This window comes from Aspergillus flavus, chromosome 3 (assembly GCF_009017415.1).
Source record: "Aspergillus flavus chromosome 3, complete sequence".
Classification (NCBI taxonomy): domain Eukaryota; kingdom Fungi; phylum Ascomycota; class Eurotiomycetes; order Eurotiales; family Aspergillaceae; genus Aspergillus; species Aspergillus flavus.
Window position 1 is genome coordinate 1,825,391 of NC_092407.1, and position 18,078 is coordinate 1,843,468.

General features: G+C 49.8%; 7 protein-coding genes and 1 non-coding gene across 8 annotated transcripts; 4 read left to right on the forward strand and 4 right to left on the reverse strand.

Annotated features, from left to right (window-relative positions):
- Nucleotides 1-124: 124 nt before the first annotated feature.
- F9C07_2230694 (uncharacterized protein) lies at nt 125-876 on the reverse strand (the record flags this gene model as incomplete). The annotated part of the gene is made up of 6 exons (XM_071509867.1): nt 125-259; nt 306-380; nt 443-451; nt 571-658; nt 714-748; nt 868-876. The coding sequence occupies 6 exons, from the start codon at nt 874-876 to the stop codon at nt 125-127; spliced, it is 351 nt and encodes a 116-aa protein (XP_071364979.1).
- Nucleotides 877-2,804: 1,928 nt separating this feature from the next.
- F9C07_t122 lies at nt 2,805-2,931 on the reverse strand. Its single transcript has one exon. It is a non-coding gene; the product is annotated as a tRNA-OTHER (tRNA).
- Nucleotides 2,932-4,113: 1,182 nt separating this feature from the next.
- F9C07_4820 (uncharacterized protein) lies at nt 4,114-5,484 on the forward strand (the record flags this gene model as incomplete). Its single annotated transcript, XM_041290775.1, has 2 exons — nt 4,114-4,230; nt 4,288-5,484. The coding sequence occupies 2 exons, from the start codon at nt 4,114-4,116 to the stop codon at nt 5,482-5,484; spliced, it is 1,314 nt and encodes a 437-aa protein (XP_041144444.1).
- Nucleotides 5,485-5,885: 401 nt separating this feature from the next.
- Nucleotides 5,886-7,864, reverse strand: F9C07_1393162 (uncharacterized protein). Its single transcript, XM_071508064.1, has 6 exons — nt 7,558-7,864; nt 7,377-7,504; nt 7,219-7,318; nt 7,023-7,164; nt 6,756-6,964; nt 5,886-6,707 (listed from the first exon to the last, which is right to left on the reverse strand). The coding sequence occupies exons 1-6, from the start codon at nt 7,696-7,698 to the stop codon at nt 6,288-6,290; spliced, it is 1,140 nt and encodes a 379-aa protein (XP_071364980.1). The 5' UTR covers nt 7,699-7,864; the 3' UTR covers nt 5,886-6,287.
- A 632-nt stretch (nt 7,865-8,496) lies between these two features.
- F9C07_4823 (putative FAD-dependent oxygenase) lies at nt 8,497-10,216 on the forward strand (the record flags this gene model as incomplete). The annotated part of the gene is made up of 4 exons (XM_071511273.1): nt 8,497-8,793; nt 8,855-9,071; nt 9,131-9,525; nt 9,581-10,216. The coding sequence occupies exons 1-4, from the start codon at nt 8,521-8,523 to the stop codon at nt 10,214-10,216; spliced, it is 1,521 nt and encodes a 506-aa protein (XP_071364981.1). The 5' UTR covers nt 8,497-8,520.
- A 1,001-nt stretch (nt 10,217-11,217) lies between these two features.
- Nucleotides 11,218-14,241, forward strand: F9C07_4824 (uncharacterized protein; the record flags this gene model as incomplete). Its single annotated transcript, XM_041285276.2, has 3 exons — nt 11,218-12,409; nt 12,461-13,146; nt 13,201-14,241. 3 exons carry the CDS (start codon nt 11,218-11,220, stop codon nt 14,239-14,241), a joined length of 2,919 nt encoding a protein of 972 aa, XP_041144447.2.
- A 740-nt stretch (nt 14,242-14,981) lies between these two features.
- F9C07_4825 (putative MFS multidrug transporter) lies at nt 14,982-17,014 on the forward strand (the record flags this gene model as incomplete). The annotated part of the gene is made up of 3 exons (XM_071511274.1): nt 14,982-15,736; nt 15,807-16,053; nt 16,106-17,014. The coding sequence occupies 3 exons, from the start codon at nt 14,982-14,984 to the stop codon at nt 17,012-17,014; spliced, it is 1,911 nt and encodes a 636-aa protein (XP_071364982.1).
- Nucleotides 17,015-17,107: 93 nt separating this feature from the next.
- Nucleotides 17,108-17,973, reverse strand: F9C07_2281853 (uncharacterized protein). Its single transcript, XM_041290768.2, has 2 exons — nt 17,448-17,973; nt 17,108-17,380 (listed from the first exon to the last, which is right to left on the reverse strand). Exons 1-2 carry the CDS (start codon nt 17,748-17,750, stop codon nt 17,273-17,275), a joined length of 411 nt encoding a protein of 136 aa, XP_041144448.1. The 5' UTR covers nt 17,751-17,973; the 3' UTR covers nt 17,108-17,272.
- Between the last annotated feature and the right edge of the window lie 105 nt (nt 17,974-18,078).

The window sequence follows — 18,078 nt, forward strand, 5'->3', positions numbered from 1 at the left end:
AAATCTGATGGTTCTAATCTTTAGAATAGACAGCCCTAAAAAGTGTAGTGCAGTGATAACCACGCGTGCTTTCATGACGATCAAAAGTACAGAGTTTGTGTCTGGCCTTATACATAGATATTCTTTAGAGTACTCCCAAGGTCAGCACCGCCATCCCCTCCTCCACACCCTGCTGCTGGGGCTCAGTACTAGCAGCAGAGGTATCACGAGACCAACGCGAGCGCCGACGCGGAGCAGGGGGTGTGGGCAGCGCGGCAGTCTATACAATTAGTCTTTATTTTCAAACTGGTTGGGTGGGGGCTTACCAGATCACCGATAGCACACAGGCCTCTATTAAAGCTTCGCATTCTGGTGCGGCAGTCGCAAACGGCGAGAGGCACCTGGGGCGGCGGCCTAGATAGTCAGTATCCATATCAAATATAACCCTGGTTGAATGACTAACCACGTGGCCCTAGAGAAATGTTAGTATTATATATAGTATTAAGCTCAACAAGCGGATCCCCATCACGGCCAGCAATTAGCGTTCTGACATCCAGCAAAGCTATCCATGAAACTACCAAGGCCACTCACCATTCCGCCTAAACCACGATGCCAGTCCGTCCGCCATTCGGCGGCGACATTCACTTTGACGATGCCCTTACTTATGGCGATAATAACACTATATATTTTAAGTATCAGTATTTGTCTGATATAGAACCCTAAAGTAGCAAAACACTTTGAGGAAGATGGGAGGATCTTCAAGGCACAACTGCTATTTTGTTAAGAGAGCTTGGAAGGAACCACAGGAGAGGGGCCAACAACTCAAAGTCTAGCCCATCCAGCCAAGTGCTTCCAAATCAACGCAAGGCAAGAGGAGCTGTTACTTACCTTGACCATGGTGGCTACTGCCGGCTGGCAAGACGGACACTAAAACGCCATATGCTCATATGATATTGACATATCATTAATATCTCAAAGTCTACCGAAAGTGTCAGACAGGCCCGTAGGCCGCCCGACTGCCATGGGCGTTATCTACCCTAGATTCTGGCAGAGGTGGGACTGTAATCTGTATTACCATTGAGATTTAGACATCTTTGTCCAGATCTTCAAATATGTATACGTAAAGAGCAAGAATATGTTAGCCGGCCAGTCTATCGTTTACAGTAGAGATGAAGAAGAGGTAGTAAGGTATTATAGAGCTAGTAGGAAGAGATAAACCAAAGACGAGGAGGTGAATGGATATCTACATCTGTACTGGCTTGTTAAGTCACTTCTTCAGTCCCTGGTTAATCTACGGCATTGAACTATTCCCTAGATTCAGTGACTGCTCCAGTTCAATCTGAAATACTAGTCTTGTATTCTCCATGGCCAGTGAATCGGTGGATGTATATGCAGCCGGAGTGTGAGCGTATGATGTAGCGTGAGGAGCTTTGAACTGGCTCTTCTGGATCAAGGAATTGCACAAAAGCTCAAAATTGACATCAGACATATTTGCTGGGTGTCAAAATAAAAGAAACAGACGGAAAGGGCTATTCCGAATAGATATCTTCTATTGACTATGTACATGACTTCAAAGCTGGACGTCTTCAATGCCATACACTATGTACAACCCCCACCACCTCCCCATACAACCAACTTCCCGTTTGCTACACTAAACTTGCACGCTCTCATTGTTGATAGGATTCGACCGGGGCTCCCCTCTCCAAGTACCTGGTAATACCAGATTGCTTGATGAGAGGGCCTCGCTTCCCTCCTACGAGTTTAAACATGTAGTTGTGCGAGGAGCTATCTAAACTATGTACAGTTAAACGCAGCAGTAGACAAAAATTACAGAAGATTGGTAGACAGGGAGGTCAAAAGGAAACAAGGGACAAAGAAAGAGAGGTACAAAAAAGGTAGATGTGGATAAGAATAGCAGAAGGATAAAAATAGGAAGGCGAACAAGGGTAAGAATAGAATGATAAGCATGGAACGGGGCTGCTTAGTGTTGGTGTGGTCGAGAAGGAGGATGAGGACGACGAAAGAAGGCTGTTCAAGTAGGGCAGTGTGAGTTCTGTTGTCGGGGAGAAAGAGGAAGAAGGCAGAGCAAAGTATTTATACCTGAGCCATAGGCCAAAAGAGGAAGGTGGTGAGGTCATCCGCACCTGCTCCAACTGGAAGCTGAAGCTAAACGGAGAAGCTTGGTACCATGACTATGAGCCCAGCAATGGTTTAAATCACATGTACTGTTGCAGAGGTATCCAAGTCTATAGGAAACGGTGGATATCAACGGATGCCACGAGAGGGGAGTTTCGGCCGCGAAATCAGAAATGTTCTAAATGAGTCAAAGATTGTCTATGGCACCGGGTGTAATATACGGTATCTCGTTCTGAGTTATCGTAGAAAGCCATGGCATGCTTACAGTATAAGAGAACGGGTGCAGGAAGACCTGTATACTACAGGAAATCAACATACGATTAGTGGGAGCGCCTAAAAGGCTTAAGTTCTATATTTCGTATACAAGTACCATGGAGCTGTCACACTTCTAGGGTTGATCGATGTAACGTATAGTGATAATGCAAGAACAATTTCAAAGCTAAGCATCTGTCTGTTGGGGTTACATTTACAAACTATAGTTGATCTAACAGGTCCACCGAGCCATATTCCATAAACTCTCAAGCAGCTGAGCGGCTGAATCCGAATGATTATTCGAGTTATATGAAGGCTACATGACAAGTACCACGAGGAATGATTATGCTCTCTGGTAAAAAAGATAAAGTAAAGATATGGAGGGTGCAAAAAAAGAAACAAAGAAAGGTGAGAAATGGGGGAAAAAAAAGATAGGATAGCATGTCCTGGTTTCGATCCAGGGACCTCCGGGTTATGAGCCCGGCTGTGATTATGTTAGTTTATAACTCGAATTAATTGGAGGTCACGTGAAAAATTACCGCTCTTCCCCTGAGCTAACATGCTGCAGTTGTCTAGATACTTCCAGTACTTAAATTATGTTCTACCATATTTACTTTTAAAAAGGGCATCAACATCTAGTAGTACTCCGTAGTGTACCTCTTTTTCGTGAGTCTTAATCCTCTTGTACTCATATCGTTATTCTTTCGACTAACATCTACAATACCTGGACCTGTATGCAGTGACTGACCACTACTTAACCCGTAAGGAAGACGCTTAATACAAACTTCTAACAAGGGAAGCCGATCTTGTAGTTTCTATCTTCTGCAGGTAAATTACCTATCGAGGTGAGCAGAGAAAGGGCTAGCTATCCGTATCCCTTCCGACTCCCAGATAAAGGAGCCAGGTCCTGCCTTTCAAACTATAGCGATTGGATTATATGTGTTCCTGTAGCATATGAGTGGGTCGCAAGGAATTAAGGGGCTCAATGGCTTCACGTACGCGAGATGGATGTGACTATGTATATATCTTGTAGCGGATATAGTAGCCGGTAAGCCGCGCACGGGCCGTTTGACGAAGTTGTTGAGAAGTCCAGGATACCGATGAACCATTTAATACGCCTTTGAACCTTCAAGTTTACATAATTCCTTGGATTCCATACTAGTTAAGCAGGATGAGGCTATGCTATACAACGGGTGATGGATCAGATCTTGATCTGAATGCTGCGACAGTGCCCCAAAAGTATTAGATAAGCTTTCCGTAAATTAAAATCTAAAAATATTGTTACAGGAGAAAACCGAGTCCGTACCAGCCACTCCAGCCTTCAAATTAGAAAGCCAGTAAGTACGGAGTAGCTCCGTAATGATAACAAAAGACTGGAAGACTCCACCCTTACTTCCCCGTCTTCATCTTTTTGCCATAGATTTCTGCTGAACTACTCTCTCCATGATGAAGGATCTGATCGGTTTTCTTCCTCCTATATAAACCAACACAGGTCTGGTGTAACGAATGGTGATTGCACGCTAGCGTTACTTTGGCGCCTGTCATCTCTCATCATCGCCGAGACTGGCTCAGCCCTGCCCAGCCATCCGCCCATTCCGCTGGTTTGCCTAACCCACGCAGAACATTCTTTTCATCTGACCTTTCCAGACCCCTGACCATGAACCGTCCTTGTCATCACATTCCGCATGTCGAATAGCTGAGAATTCACTGGATCCTTTGTTTAGCTCCCTCGTGGGATTGCGGAGAATGTATATCCCATCTCAATATGGACGGCTTGTCGCCCGTCAGAGTGGACCGCCGGGCGCGGACAACAACCATGACTCTCGATCCGAGACTTCTCGCAGGAATAATATCTTTATCATAGTAAGTAGATCCTCAGATGATCCAGTCGCAGACCTAGCTGACAACTCATCTTGACAGGTCGCTGCGTCCATCGTCTTCACCATAGCCGTCATTCTTATGACGTATTTCACCCTGCGCACGCTCCGTCGCATGAACTGTCGTCCAAAATACATTCCTGGGAAGTCCTTGAAGGATCGATGGAATCGCTGGCAAGCTGGAGCGTCATACGGTCAAGTTCCGAATGATGGAGCGTCATCAAATCGAGCGGAAGCCGGCGCAAACACCGGGTCTGCAGAACGAGGATCAGAAATGAACACCAACAGCGCAGTTCGCCGTGAAACGTCAGTCCGTTCCGTCATGACACTTCCCGCCTATTCGTCGAGTCCGAAACCCTCAGAGCAGGTCATTGCCCGAGAAGGAGAGCGGGGCGGCATGGATGTCGTCGTTGAATTTCCCGAGACTGCCGAGGAAGAGGAGTCCCGTAGGGAGGAGCTGATGGAATCTTTATACCAAATCCGCCAGCAACGGAGACAGGAGATAGCAGAGCGCGAAGCCAGGCGAGAGGAGCGTCGTGAGGCGCGTGCTCGTGGGGATTATATCCGTCTCGAGCAGCTTCGCCAAGAGAGTCGTGCTCGAGCCCAGGGTCGTCCTTCTGCCAACGGGAGCAACTCCAACTTATCGTCTGCAGTGGCTCTGGCCGAAGCTCGGAGTCGCGGTCGGGAGAGGCGTATTTCCAGTGTCAGCTACGCAGCATTGGGCTACGTGCGACATGATGGAACGCGTATGCGCAATGCCTCGCCTGATGAACCGGATACGGATTCTCGCCCACTCCTGTCGAATGTAGATACGACGAGCACGGAAACGGCCAATCGTTCATCCACGTCGAGTCTGACGAATGTTCATTCACGAGGCGAATCGTACTCGTCTGCTCATACCGCAGACACTGGGGTATCGGAACAAGATAGCTTGACCCCGGTCCAATCACATGCTGCTTCCACCCACTCCATGATTCCGAGTTCTGGGGAAGGCGATCTGGGGGCTCTTCATATCCCCCCTCCGGACTATGAACAGTTGGACTGGGGAGAGGCGCCTCCGTACGAAAGTCCGACCGCAGAGCGAGGTAGCCATCCGCCACAGTTGCGAGAGCTCACTCCTCTGCCTACAATTCAAATCGAGCTCGCCAGCCCTGTGAATAACACACCTACAACACCTACGAACCCCCACCGTGAAGAGCATAGCTCAACAGAAAACCAAAGCACTCATCGCGACTCTTAGCCCTTAATTCTCCTGTTTGCATTCCTGCTCCGTTGATGTCGTATGCCTATTGTTCTTTGGCATCTTCTCCACCGTCTCTGGCGTGCTTAGACCGTTACGAGCTTACGACGTTTAGATTCCCCACTGTGTGGCCACTTGATTGTTATTAATAGCGCGTTCTCTGTTCATTTTCTTCCTTATTGAAGCTTGGTTTCATTCCGCTAGCATGGCGTTCGGGTGGCATGTATATGGCTTATGCAAACCTCTGTATGTATATAAAGAGTGATTTGTATGGATTTTTTTTGAACATATGACTCCAACGCTAGTCAACGGTAAATGGACGTGTAGCTTACGGAATACAATCCGACCTATTGGATTGATTCGCTTTCCCGGCCAATGCGGCGAGCCCAAGCAATAGAATCGTGTCTATTCTTAAACGTGTTGTATCCATAGTTGGAAGTCGTGATCAATCGATGTCCACACATCCGCACTCATCGGAAGTCGGTAAGACAGCAGTGGTAGAACAATATTTGTTACCTTCCTAATACAGTGGCACAATGTCTGCTCGCATCTGTCCACGTGAAGGCCAGGTTTGGTTCGATTATGCATGATGACCAAAAGGCTGGCGCGAAATGCATTGTACGGGTCTCGGAGTGCAACCCTCATACCATTAGGGGTATACCTTATATTTCGCACGAATGTTCATGATACATACTGAAGCTCCATAGATAATGACACACTGACAATCTGAGTCTACGATGAGAGTCGTGATGTCTATTATTACCAAGATTGGTGGGTGGTGACCGAAGTGAGATCTATTTCAATTAACACTTTGGATACCGACTGTGACTACTTCTAGTCTCATGAGTGACTTCAATCTGGTTTGAAACCATTATGCCTTTGAAAATTGCGCCGTCGGCCACAGGCTCCGAGTATATGTTCATGTTCTGCATCTTAACATCCTCGACTATCCGTTCCTTGCTCTCGCTGAATGTCATATTGGTGATGGGATTCACGCTAGGGGGTCCGCGCCGACTCCGATAATTCCGGCTGGTGAAGTCGCTGCCGCCGATATAGGGTGACTTGTATGAGGTCTTCTCGGTCGATTGGAAGGCACTTCCGAAGAGTACGGTGAGCCAGGATCTGAAGAGGTGGAAGATCATCGGGAGGTTGGTTGTGACGACTGCGACAAAGGTCTCGCGCGTGCCCCAGGAGTTGGCAATCTCGGCGCCGTCCAACGGCTCCTGGTGTGCGTTAGAGATGATCTACTTGGAGAGATATCTTGGACGTACCGTGATGAGAAAGACGCTCTTGAGAGTGGCGCAGACGAGAACAAACACACCGGCGCCCAGCACGATGGTCGTTGCGATCTTCTTGATGAGCTTCAGGCTAGATTTCCACAACATGGGAATTGGGATGAAGATGAGGTACGGATCGGTGATGATGTTGGCGATGAACGTCACCCAGACGATGGCCTCGGAAATAGCGGGCTGACAGATGTCTACATGTGACAGACTTCATGTTAGCAGCGGCAGATATTACAAGAGAGAGATACTTACTTCCAGGGTCTGGGTAGATCTGCCAGTACTTGTGGAATGGCCGACACGCTGCAAGAATGACGATGAAGCTTGCCAGGAAAGAGCCAATGACAAGCGCGAACCCGATCCAAACTGGAACGCGATAGCGGTGACCAAGGCCATTCTGAGGATGTCAGTGACTAGTCGAAAGATACAGTGGTCATATTGGAGTTCATACAGTGAGTCGGACGTAGAATGCCATCATGGACAGTTTCAAGGACCCGATCAAAGCCATATAAGTCGCCCAGCCCGCAACCTGGATTTTCGAGCCAACCACTCTATCGCGTTGGTATTAGCTTCCACGACGCTTTATTGGTCAACTGAGGTGTGACGCACCTTTGATAGTATTCCGGGCTCTCAGTCGAAAGTGTGGCCCTCTGGGCATCTGTCATTCCACTGTTCGCCAGGCCATGGGCCACACTGCTCACACTATATGCAAGAGCTGTCTGCGCCGTGTAGAATAACTTCCAGCAAATTAGCATTGGTCGAAGGTACGATGCAGTGGGAGGGCACGCACAATTCCGACCCATACCAAGTAGTCGTCGGCCGCGAATCGCTTCCATCCCACGGCTCTGTATCGTGCGTATGTTCTAAGCAGCGTTATAGCCACTCCAAAAGAATATAGCGTCCATAACTCCACCACAGCAGGACTGAGCATCTTGCGCAGCAAGCGTCGTCTCGTATCCCAAGGTGGTCCTTGTCGACATTTGTCAACAGCAGGTTTGGTAAAGAATAATGCCTGCTAGCGTGCCTGACGCCAGCGACGAAGTTCTCACTCCTGTTTCCATTCTTCACCCTCCATAACGCCATTAATCTATTGTAGCCGAGGAGAAATTGCAAACGAACCAACGGTTTCTATACTAAAAGAACGCTAGGGTCAGTTGGGGGCGCATAAGCCAATCGCCCGATCCCACTATAGTGTGTCCACCTAGACGAAGCTCCATATTAATCAATTACCGTTGCATCGTTCCGGCCGAAGGATGGATTACGTCTAACATGGGTTGACTGAAGAAATCGGGCAGAGTAAATTTGCGCAGACCGTTCCTCGCTTCCTCATTTTTATTCTCTCATTGAAAGGCAATTCCTGCCCAGCAGACATAAAGCGACCGAAAACAACGCAGCTGGCTATATGTGAACGGTGGGACATGACGGGATCGCATTGACAGATCCGACCGATGGCCCCGAGGCTTCCGGCAGGTTGAGCCCACAATGGGGCGATGGCTCTGGGTCTACAAACAAGACCCACTTTTATAGAGTAAAACACGCGCCAACGCACGATACAATTGCTTGGTCAAAAAGAAATAGCAGCGCAAACTAGGCTACTCCAGGCTCGAATTCCGAGACCCAGTATTCCATACCCCCTGAGCTAATCGCCAATGGTTCCTGCGGCTTCTACATAAGCGCTGCAGCCCGCTTGCAGGGTTGCTCGGCTGTGAGGCAGTAGAGTTTCTTGACTGGCATTCCAGAGCCCCTCGTCACCATGTACTTACTCAAGATGGAGGCCTTCACGGCCGTCGCCGTGTGGGCAATGACATCGGCCTGCCGCAGTGTTGCCCGCGATTGGGCAAATGGCCTGTGCCCGCGGGACGACGCCGATCTTCAGGAACTAGGAGCCAAGCTTTCCAGCACGGCTAAGGTGTACTTCCCTGGCTCATCTGAGTTTGAGGATGCATCTGCACGGTGGTCTACACTGGCCGAACCCAATGTAACCGTCGTGGTGGTTCCCGGCACCGAGAGCGATGTCGTGGAGACGGTAATCCTTCCTTAATGGCTGAAAGTAACAATAGCTGGTTGCTAACTATGTCATTGCTCAGGTGAAATTCGCCAACAAGAAAGACCTACCCTTCCTCGCATACAATGGCGCCCATGGAGCCCTTACCACCCTGGGCCAAATGACTCACGGCATTGAGATCTCCCTGAGTCAACTGAGTAGCGTGGAAGTCGCCGATGATGGCAAGACGGCTAAATTCGGTGGCGGAACCATCTCCAAGACTGTTACCGATGAGCTGTGGAAAGTTGACAAGCAGGCAGGCAAGTTTATAGGCTCTGTCATATTTCGGCCTGTCCAGAATGCTGACTTTCCGAAACAGTGACTGGAACCTGTGAGTGCGTCAGTCTTCTCGGACCGGCGCTCGGCGGCGGACACGGCTGGCTTCAAGGACACCACGGCCTTGCTTCAGACCAGTTCATCTCCATGAATGTTGTTCTTGCCAACGGAACCTTGATAACCGTTGACGAGAAGTCAGATCTCTGGTGGGCGATGAAGGGAGCAGGTCATAACTTTGGCATTGTCACCTCTCTTACTACTAAGATCTTTGACATTGAGCATCGCGATTGGGCTATCGAGACAATTACCTTCAGCGGTGATAAAGTCGAGGCTGTTTACCAGGCCGCCAATGACTATCTCTTGAAGAACGGCACACAGCCCGAGGGTGTCATCAACTGGTCCTACTGGATGAACGACGCGACTGCAGACCCTAACAACGTGAGTACATCAACGTATTAATGCGCCGAGCCATCCTCTGACCTCACCCTCTTAGCCTGTCATCGTCTTCTACATTATCCAGGAAGGAGTAACGACCGTGGACTCCAAGTACACCAAGCCCTTCCATGACATTGGCCCGCTATCCGTGGTGCCCGACAGCGGTACCTACAAGGACCTCGCTACCTGGACTGGCATTGCCAACTCCTCCATCCCATGCCAGAAAGCCGGCTACTCCAACCCCCGTTTCCCCATCTATCTCGAATCGTATAACCCCCAGGCTCAAAAGAAGATCTGGGATATCTTCGCCCCGGCCATCCGCGGCAACTCGGTCTTCAACAATTCAATGTTCCAGTTCGAGGGCTACTCTACCCAGGGCGTTTACAACACTGACAGCCGCTCGAGTGCATTTGCCTTCCGCGGCGAGCACCTCCTTGTCGCCCCGCTCATCAACTACCTGCCCGGCGGCGCAGACCGTGACAGTCAGGCGCGTGCCTTGGGCACCCAACTTCGCGACATTCTCCACGAAGCGAGTGGTCGCAAGGACATGCGGGCGTACGTCAACTACGCCTACGGAGACGAGACACCAGAGCAGTTGTACGGCAGCGAGCAGTGGCGTCAGAACCGCTTGCGATCGTTGAAGCAGAAGTATGACCCGGAAGGCAAATTCAGCTTCTACGCTCCCATTCCTTGATCTAGGCGCAAGGGTGTGAAACTTGTATATATTATTTGAACTTCTCCTAGACCAATGTACATTAGTGTACCGCTATTGTAGATGAAGAAATGGCATTAAAGTCTTTTTCAGATTATGACATACTCTCCAATTATCATTCTATAACCATGCAAATTACGGGGTGCATGCTATGCTACACCATTAATACACCATTTTAATGAGCGAACAGGCTGAGTAGAGACCAGCCATGTATTTAGAATATGGTAGGTCCTTACATACAGCAACAGTTAGTCATCCGAACCAAATGCCTCATGTTAGAGCAGATCTCGTTTGTCAACTGGCGATACCACCTTCCGCAATGCTGGTGTAGTTGTGTGATGAGAACCTGAACATTGCGGCATCAGTTGAACCGCAGATAACGCATGAGAGAATGACCCATCCTGCGCATATAGGCAGTATGATATTGCTGGTAGCGATGCACAGGGGGTACGCCATTGGCGTGGGCCTCAGCATGTACCTTGCCTCAAGAGTACTACCGCGATAAATCGACTACCCGAAAATTGCTTTGAAGTATGCGGGTATGTCAATGACGTGGAATATGATTTATGCGGCACGAAAGGCGGTCGCTACGTCGCACGGTGGCAGGACAAGGACTCCACCACGGTAAACAAACCACTAACAACTCATCCCAACCTCCTCAATTTCGACCCGCTAGACCCGTCAATGCAATTTACTCGTGCACTGCATTCAGCAATGCCATTGAGTTGACTGCGGAAAGACTTGATTTTGCCATCGCATGCAACGCGCCTCGAATATCAATTTTCTCTTGTGTTGATTACTGCTCGTCGTTGAAGCTCGGAAGTCGCGGTGGCCGACGCGCCATCCAAGCTTTCCCTTTCGTACGCTTTGATCTTAACGACCTTTAGAGCGTCATTTTGATGTTTCGCTCAGTATTATAATTATTGAGTCTATTTCTGCCTTGATACTGCATCTAGTTACTTCAAGCCACGCTTGCAGCCAACATGTCGCGCGAGCATACCGCTAACAGCTTCGCGTCATTCGGCTCGGACTTCGATCTAGAGCACGAAGCTTTCGCGTCCACCAAAGAAGTCGGCCACAGTCCAAAGCTTCCTGATATGAAGGATAGCCTTGGAAAGTCGCGACACGAATCTGATCACGAAGAAGAACCCGACTACGCCATTAACTCCTCCATGTTAGAACGCTACTTCCCCGAATTCTCGCAGGCGGGTTCATCGGAGGAAGACGATCTCCCTGAGGACGATGAGTTCTCTGTAGAAGTCGGACGGGGCCCCGCAAAACCCGCGCGTCGTCTGGATGATTCGCGGAATTCGTATATGAGCATCGAGAACAGTGTCCGATCTTCGTCGCCCGCCGTGAGACTCGATTACCCTACCTTTACTCCCCAGAAGCCAGCCACGCGCAACACGTCACGCAGGGTGGCTAGCGAGAATCTCCGCAAAGATGCTCAACTGAGACGGGCAAGTCTCGCTCAAAAAGAAAATGTCGACCCGCAGACTTCCAAATCCAAGGCGAGTAGCCAACGGCGGACGCTATCCGACATGCATGCCAAGGTACGCGACTCTTACGACGGCTCTTTTCTCGGCGACGAACGACCCCCAGCGGCCACGAACAACGCGCGCACGACACGCTTCGGAAGCCACCAGATTGCCGACGCCGTGGAAAGAGCGTCGCAGGAAGCATATGCTCGAGAAATTAGAAAAGGAAAGCAACCCGCCAACTCACGGCTGGCGTACATGAGCACGGCCGGGGATACTGCTACGCAACAGTCGTTTCTGCTCCCCGATCTTCCCAATCTCTCGGAACTGGTTTCTGGTGTATACGAAGACGGCACGCCGGTGTTCACGCGTCAAAATCGCGCACGCACTACTCGTTTCGTGTCCCCTCCTCATGATGCCACCGACGTGTCTTTGACTCGTGATCATGTCCCTCTTGATGCTGTCCCCATCCCGGAAGATGAGAAGGCACTGTTTGTATCCCTGAGGCTTCTCCAGGATAAGGTCTCGGAGCTTGAGAGAGCCAAAGCGGAAGCTGAAAGGAAGATTGAAGAAGTCAAAAGCGAGAACGCTACCCTGAAAGCTGGCAAGCCTCGCGCAAAGGATAAACATGGCCGGACGAGATACGACACCGATGAGGATGATCAGCGGAAGGATCGTCTGACCAATGAGAACCGAAGTAAGTATATTACGGCATTTACCTTGTTCTTGTGCTAACGGACTGCTCTAGAACTTGATGCCACCAACTTGGCTCTGCAGAACAAGCTGGACGTTGTAGAGCGCAAGGTTGAAATTCAAGAGACAGCCTTGAAAAGATTGAACCGGGAACGTGATATGGCAGTCTCCCAATTAGGGGTGGCTTATCTCGAATCCCAGGATCTCAAAAACGAGATCGAGGACCTTCGGCATGAGAATACGGAGCTAAAATCCCAACTCATGAAACTTGCTCCGTTCATCGCAAAAAAGCGTGAAGAGACCCAACAATCGGAACAGACATCCGCGTCTGAAGCAAGCACCGAAGCCAGCCAAGACAACACACACAGCAGAAATGTGAGTCGGGGAACCAAGGAGCTCACCAGTAAGAGTACACGATCGAAGACCGGGCGCCGGGAAGATTCCAAGGCGAGAGTTTCTACCCAGGTTGACAACGAGATTTCGCGACTTGAGAAGGAGCGAGCGGATGAGGCTCTCTTTACCATTGACGTACCGCGATCAAAGGAGCCATCTTCCAGTACGAGCAGGTCAGGACAGCGTAGCCAGACCAAAAAGTCAAACACGGGCAAGCAGCGTGTCAAGCGAGTGGTGGTGGAGGAAGTAGATGTCACCGAACCTGTTGATTCGACTGTGGAGGCAACCGGGAACACCAGGAAATCCTCTGGGGCGGAGCAGGACTTGACCTTGCTGAGCTTTATCGACGTAAGTAATCATTGCAAAATTATGTGGTCGGTCCGAAGCTTATCATATATCCAGGAACGTGAAATTGCCCAGCTGCGAAAGACTTTAGAAGAAGAAAGATTGGCGCGCAAACGACGACAATCAAATACCTCCAGGGATCACACCTCTAACGAAACCGACAATAGCACCCGTCGAAGTGTGTCCAAATCGGCAGCGCCTCGGAAATCGTCCCTAAAAGAACCCAAGGAAATCCCTGCGAGACCGGCCTCGGCTATGGGCGACGTGACAGCAACCTCCAAGGCCAGTGAAGGGGACAGTAACTTGTCAGTGCCTATTGAACGCCCTAGACGACACTCGGACCATTCCGCTACCCCTCGCCGGAAGCGCCAAGTTTCCGAAGATATGACGTCGGCCTTCATCCTGCCTGACATCACGCTCCATCGTGCTGACCTAGTAGCTGAAAACCCGGCGCGTCTGCCTCCGTCTGCCCAACGGGCACTGGACAGCGCCACCCAACACAATGGAAAGAACTGCACGGTGTGCAAGCGTTCTATTCCCGGCGACTCTTGTGACCACACTCGAGAGTCGGTGAAGATTCCTAAGCCTATCCCGGTGTCGGAGCGTATGCCAGAACCGTCCATTTACAATGAAGAACCTACCATGCGCCCCGCACAACCGCCAGCGGTTGCCCTTGCTACAGTGCTCAAGGCGTTGGAGGACGAGCTTTCGCATCTAAAGATGCAGCTTGTGACGTACCAGGGGGCGTACAATAAACTGGACGCGTCATTGAGCAAGCGCCAAAGGAAATCACTCTCTACGAAGATCGAGAAGCTACTGAAGGACATTGACATGAAGGCCGATCAGATTTATGCCCTGTACGATGTTCTTGAAGGGCAGAAGAGTAAGGGTCAAGAGATGACTGAGCAGGAGATGGAGGTGACTCTCCAATCAATTGGCATTGACGTGGGAGCGGCAAGAGCCGATGTGACTGCTACGACTGATAAGTCGTCACAGAAAAATGCTGAAACAGACTTTGACATAGACGATGACGAGGACCTTCCATGGGAAGGAATTGAGAGTACGATGGATGTGACCGGTGGTAGTAATCACCAATGAATGCTAGGATATCGTCGAATTATACGTGAACTATACGACAACTGGGGTTGTGCCACTCTACCCTTTCCTTCTCCTTATTTTTTTTTAGTACCCTTCCCTTTTCTCTTGATATCCTTTCTTTCCTCCCAATCCTGAAGCATGGTACAAGGCCGGGTTTCAGACTGACTTGAAACTGACTTGAATGTGTATGTCCCTGAGCTGAGAACCATGCTTTTTCTTTGTCAGAAACGAGTTTTACACCAGAAAGAAGTGTCCGCTCGTTTATTGAGCGTTGACTGTTCTCGGTGCCTGGCAAAGACCTTTGTTGCTTGAGATCAGCCTGGCGTTGATTGACCTGAGCGGTCTCCGTCAGATTTTGAGCTCGTAACTAAACTTGCCCCCTCTTTTGAGTTTCTTCTGTTCTTCCAGGAAATGGCGTCTCGTGTCCGGCTACATTGGTGTATGTTAGGCATTGTTACTTTGCTGTATTATGATGTGGGATAGGGAATTGGATAAATGCTACTACAGTAATACCACACAGGTCACTCGGACCCACTGTCAGACTCCAGGCTAGATCTGATAGACTTAAACGGGTATAGCGTGCATGTCGCCATGCTTCTCCGGGTCTTAAATCTTCTTCCCCAACTCAACCAAACTTTCTTCCTATACAACTAATCGCCACCTGACCTTGTACTATAATCTCATTTCTTAGGTTTCTCTACTGTGTGTCATTGGGAGCTTGTTATTTCTATATATTTTTGATGGGACCCAGCCGACTGCGCGTAATTCCACCTCGCCCTATCGACGATGTAGATACCGGTATTACTACCGAAGATACCGACGCCCAACACTCCCAGCACCGCAAAACTCGGTCACCGCCAGAAGGTGATAATCATTCGGCTTCCGCACATTCTTACCACAGCACCCTCGACGAGTATGATGACACTGAAAGCGTAGATACCGTTATTCACGATGGTGATTCTACTCATGATCGCTCACTTACCGGCGCCTCAATAAGTCGTCGGCGTCGGGGTGTTTCCGACGATAGCGAAGATGAAGATGACAGCGACGATGATCCGGCGGAATCTTCTAGTGAGAAACCAGTAACATGGCGCTCATTACCTAAAAAGGGCCAACTTGCCATCCTGACCTTTGCACGTCTATCCGAGCCGTTGGCCCAGACGTCTTTGCAAGCATATCTGTTCTACCAGCTTCGGTCTTTTGATCCCTCCCTTCCCGACTCTACTATCTCGGCGCAAGCAGGCATCTTGCAGGGTAGTTTTACTGCTGCGCAGTTTGTGACAGCTATTTGGTGGGGTCGATTGGCGGATACTGAGTGGATGGGTAGGAAAAAGGTTCTCATAATTGGCCTGTTGGGAACATGTATCTCGTCCCTCGGGTTCGGCTTTTCAAGAACTTTTGCTTCCGCAGTGGCGTTCCGAACCCTAGGTGGTTTTCTGAATAGCAATGTCGGAGTGATGAGGACTATGATTGCCGAGATCATTCATGAGAAGAAGTGAGTTCGCACCCTGCGTAAACACTAGACCTTTTGTTCAAACCACAAGGCGCCTAACAAGTAGCCACAGATTTCAGTCTCGGGCGTTTCTTCTGCTGCCGATGTGTTTCAATATCGGGGTTATCATTGGGCCTATATTAGGAGGCATACTGGCTGATCCTGTGAAAAACTTTCCGCAGCTGTTTGGACCTGGGTCGTTGTTAGGGGGCAAAGATGGTGTAGGGTGGATGTTGCATTGGCCCTATGCACTGCCAAATCTTCTCAGTGCCGTATTCATCTTCATCTCTTTGTTGGCCGTAATCCTTGGGTTAGAGGAGGTAAGGGTCACCAGGTTTGCCGATTTATTCAATTTGCTAATAGATGTAACAGACCCATGAGGTTACTCGGCACAGAAGCGATTGGGGCCGGAAGTTAGGCAAAAGACTTGCCAATACTTTCTCCCGACGTCGGGTCCCGCAGTATTACCGTCGCCTTATCAGCCATGAGGACGATGAATCTCTATACATTGATGGGAGTGTAGCCAGCAGATCAGCACCCCCAAGTCCAGCTCGCTCACGCGTTCGACCTCGTGGTGATCGTCCCAGCTTTCGTCAGATCTGGACGCCCAATGTGTTGCTTACCTTGCTGGTGCATTTCTTATTAGCATTCCACACCAGCGCCTGTAATTCTATGGCTTTCGTGTTCTTGCCTGCCCCGCGGGCCCCGAAAGGTAGCCGAGATGGTTTCTTCCATTTCGGTGGTGGTCTGGGATTGCCATCCTCTCGAGTCGGTCTTGCCACTGCTATTATCGGGCTCATCGGCCTTCCGCTGCAGATCTTCATCTATCCTCGAGTCCAAGCTCGTCTGGGGACCTTAACTTCTTTCCGCACGTTTCTGCCATTCTCACCTTTAGCCTACGCGCTCATGCCGTTTATTGTCCTGATACCGCGATACCCGTGGCTGGTTTGGCCTGCATTTACTGTTGTTGTAGGGTTGCAGGTGGTCTCACGAACGTTTGCGCAGCCGGCGGCGATCATCCTTGTGAATAACAGCGTCACGGACCCTCGCGTTCTGGGAACCGTTCATGGCGTGGCGCAGAGCATCGCGAGCGGCGCGCGTACTCTTGGCCCTATGATCGGGGGATGGGGCTTAGGACTGGGACTCAAGTACAACATGGTGGGCGGCATATGGTGGGCCCTGGCGGTGGAGGCCATAGTAGGCTGGTTCTTACTTTGGTCGATCTATGAGGATAAAGGGATTGAACAGAGGAAGGATCAAACCGAAGAAGAGGACACCTAATAAGGTGTTGTGCATATATCACAAGATCTAGACAGTATGGTCTGTTGCGATCTTATGAGTTTACAAGATACGCATACGATAGAGCATTGGATACCATTTCATTCAGTTGATATAATCTCAGGTCATTAAGTTCGTTAACTTTTATCCGGGCAAGCAGTCGTTATGGCTCTTCGTTGCCCAGCCATACTTAGTATTTGTTTAGTGAGATACATCTTAATATCAATACCTTTCAATTTCAGACAGCCAGCAGGTAATAATTCAAGCCCCAATAGGAGTTATAAAAGCTTTGATGGCCTGCTTAGCATCGCCATTGTTGGATTTCAAGAGCTCTGTTGCCTTGACCTTCGTTAGATCCAACTGGTCGACCTGAAACCATTGTTACATGTCAGACTATCCGGCATAGTTGGGAAAGGGAGTCTAATAGCAAACGCACCAAGAGGCTAATATCCTCCGGGGTCACTTTCACGGCTTTCTTCCTCACTACCTCTGCCTCCTTCTGCTGCTCAGTCGTCTTCTTGCCGGCATCCTGCCCCGCAACGATCTCCAACCGGCTCATCGCCTTCCCCAGTGCCTCCTGGTCCGCTGATGAAGGCGGCTTGGCGCCTGAGTCCGCACCGATCTCATTCGTGTTCAGAGAGGAAAGGGCAGCGGCAGCTTTGCGGTCTTCCGCGTTTGCGGGGCGATGCTGGTCGACAGCGTCAGGGTCAGGGTGGGCAGAGGGGATGGAGTCCGACATGGTCAGTAAGCTTCAAAAAGAAGGTTTAGTCAAGTTAAAAAAGAGCTTATATCAAGCCTGGGGTAGATTGTGGGGACAGGATCTGCAGGAGCTTGTCCTTGTCGTCGTCGATGGAGGTTGAATGATTGATAACGGAGGAATGACCCGATAAGCCAGCTGTAACCCTTTGCCTGCCCGATCAGGACTAGTGGCGTTGTGTGACTCAGGCCGCGAATAACCGGCAGTTTTTTCCCTCAATTGTGGTGTAACAAAATACAAATTCCTGCCAAGTTGAAAGCCATCTGGCACGTACGTCGGTCGATTCGTTGATTTTCCTACGGTTATCAGT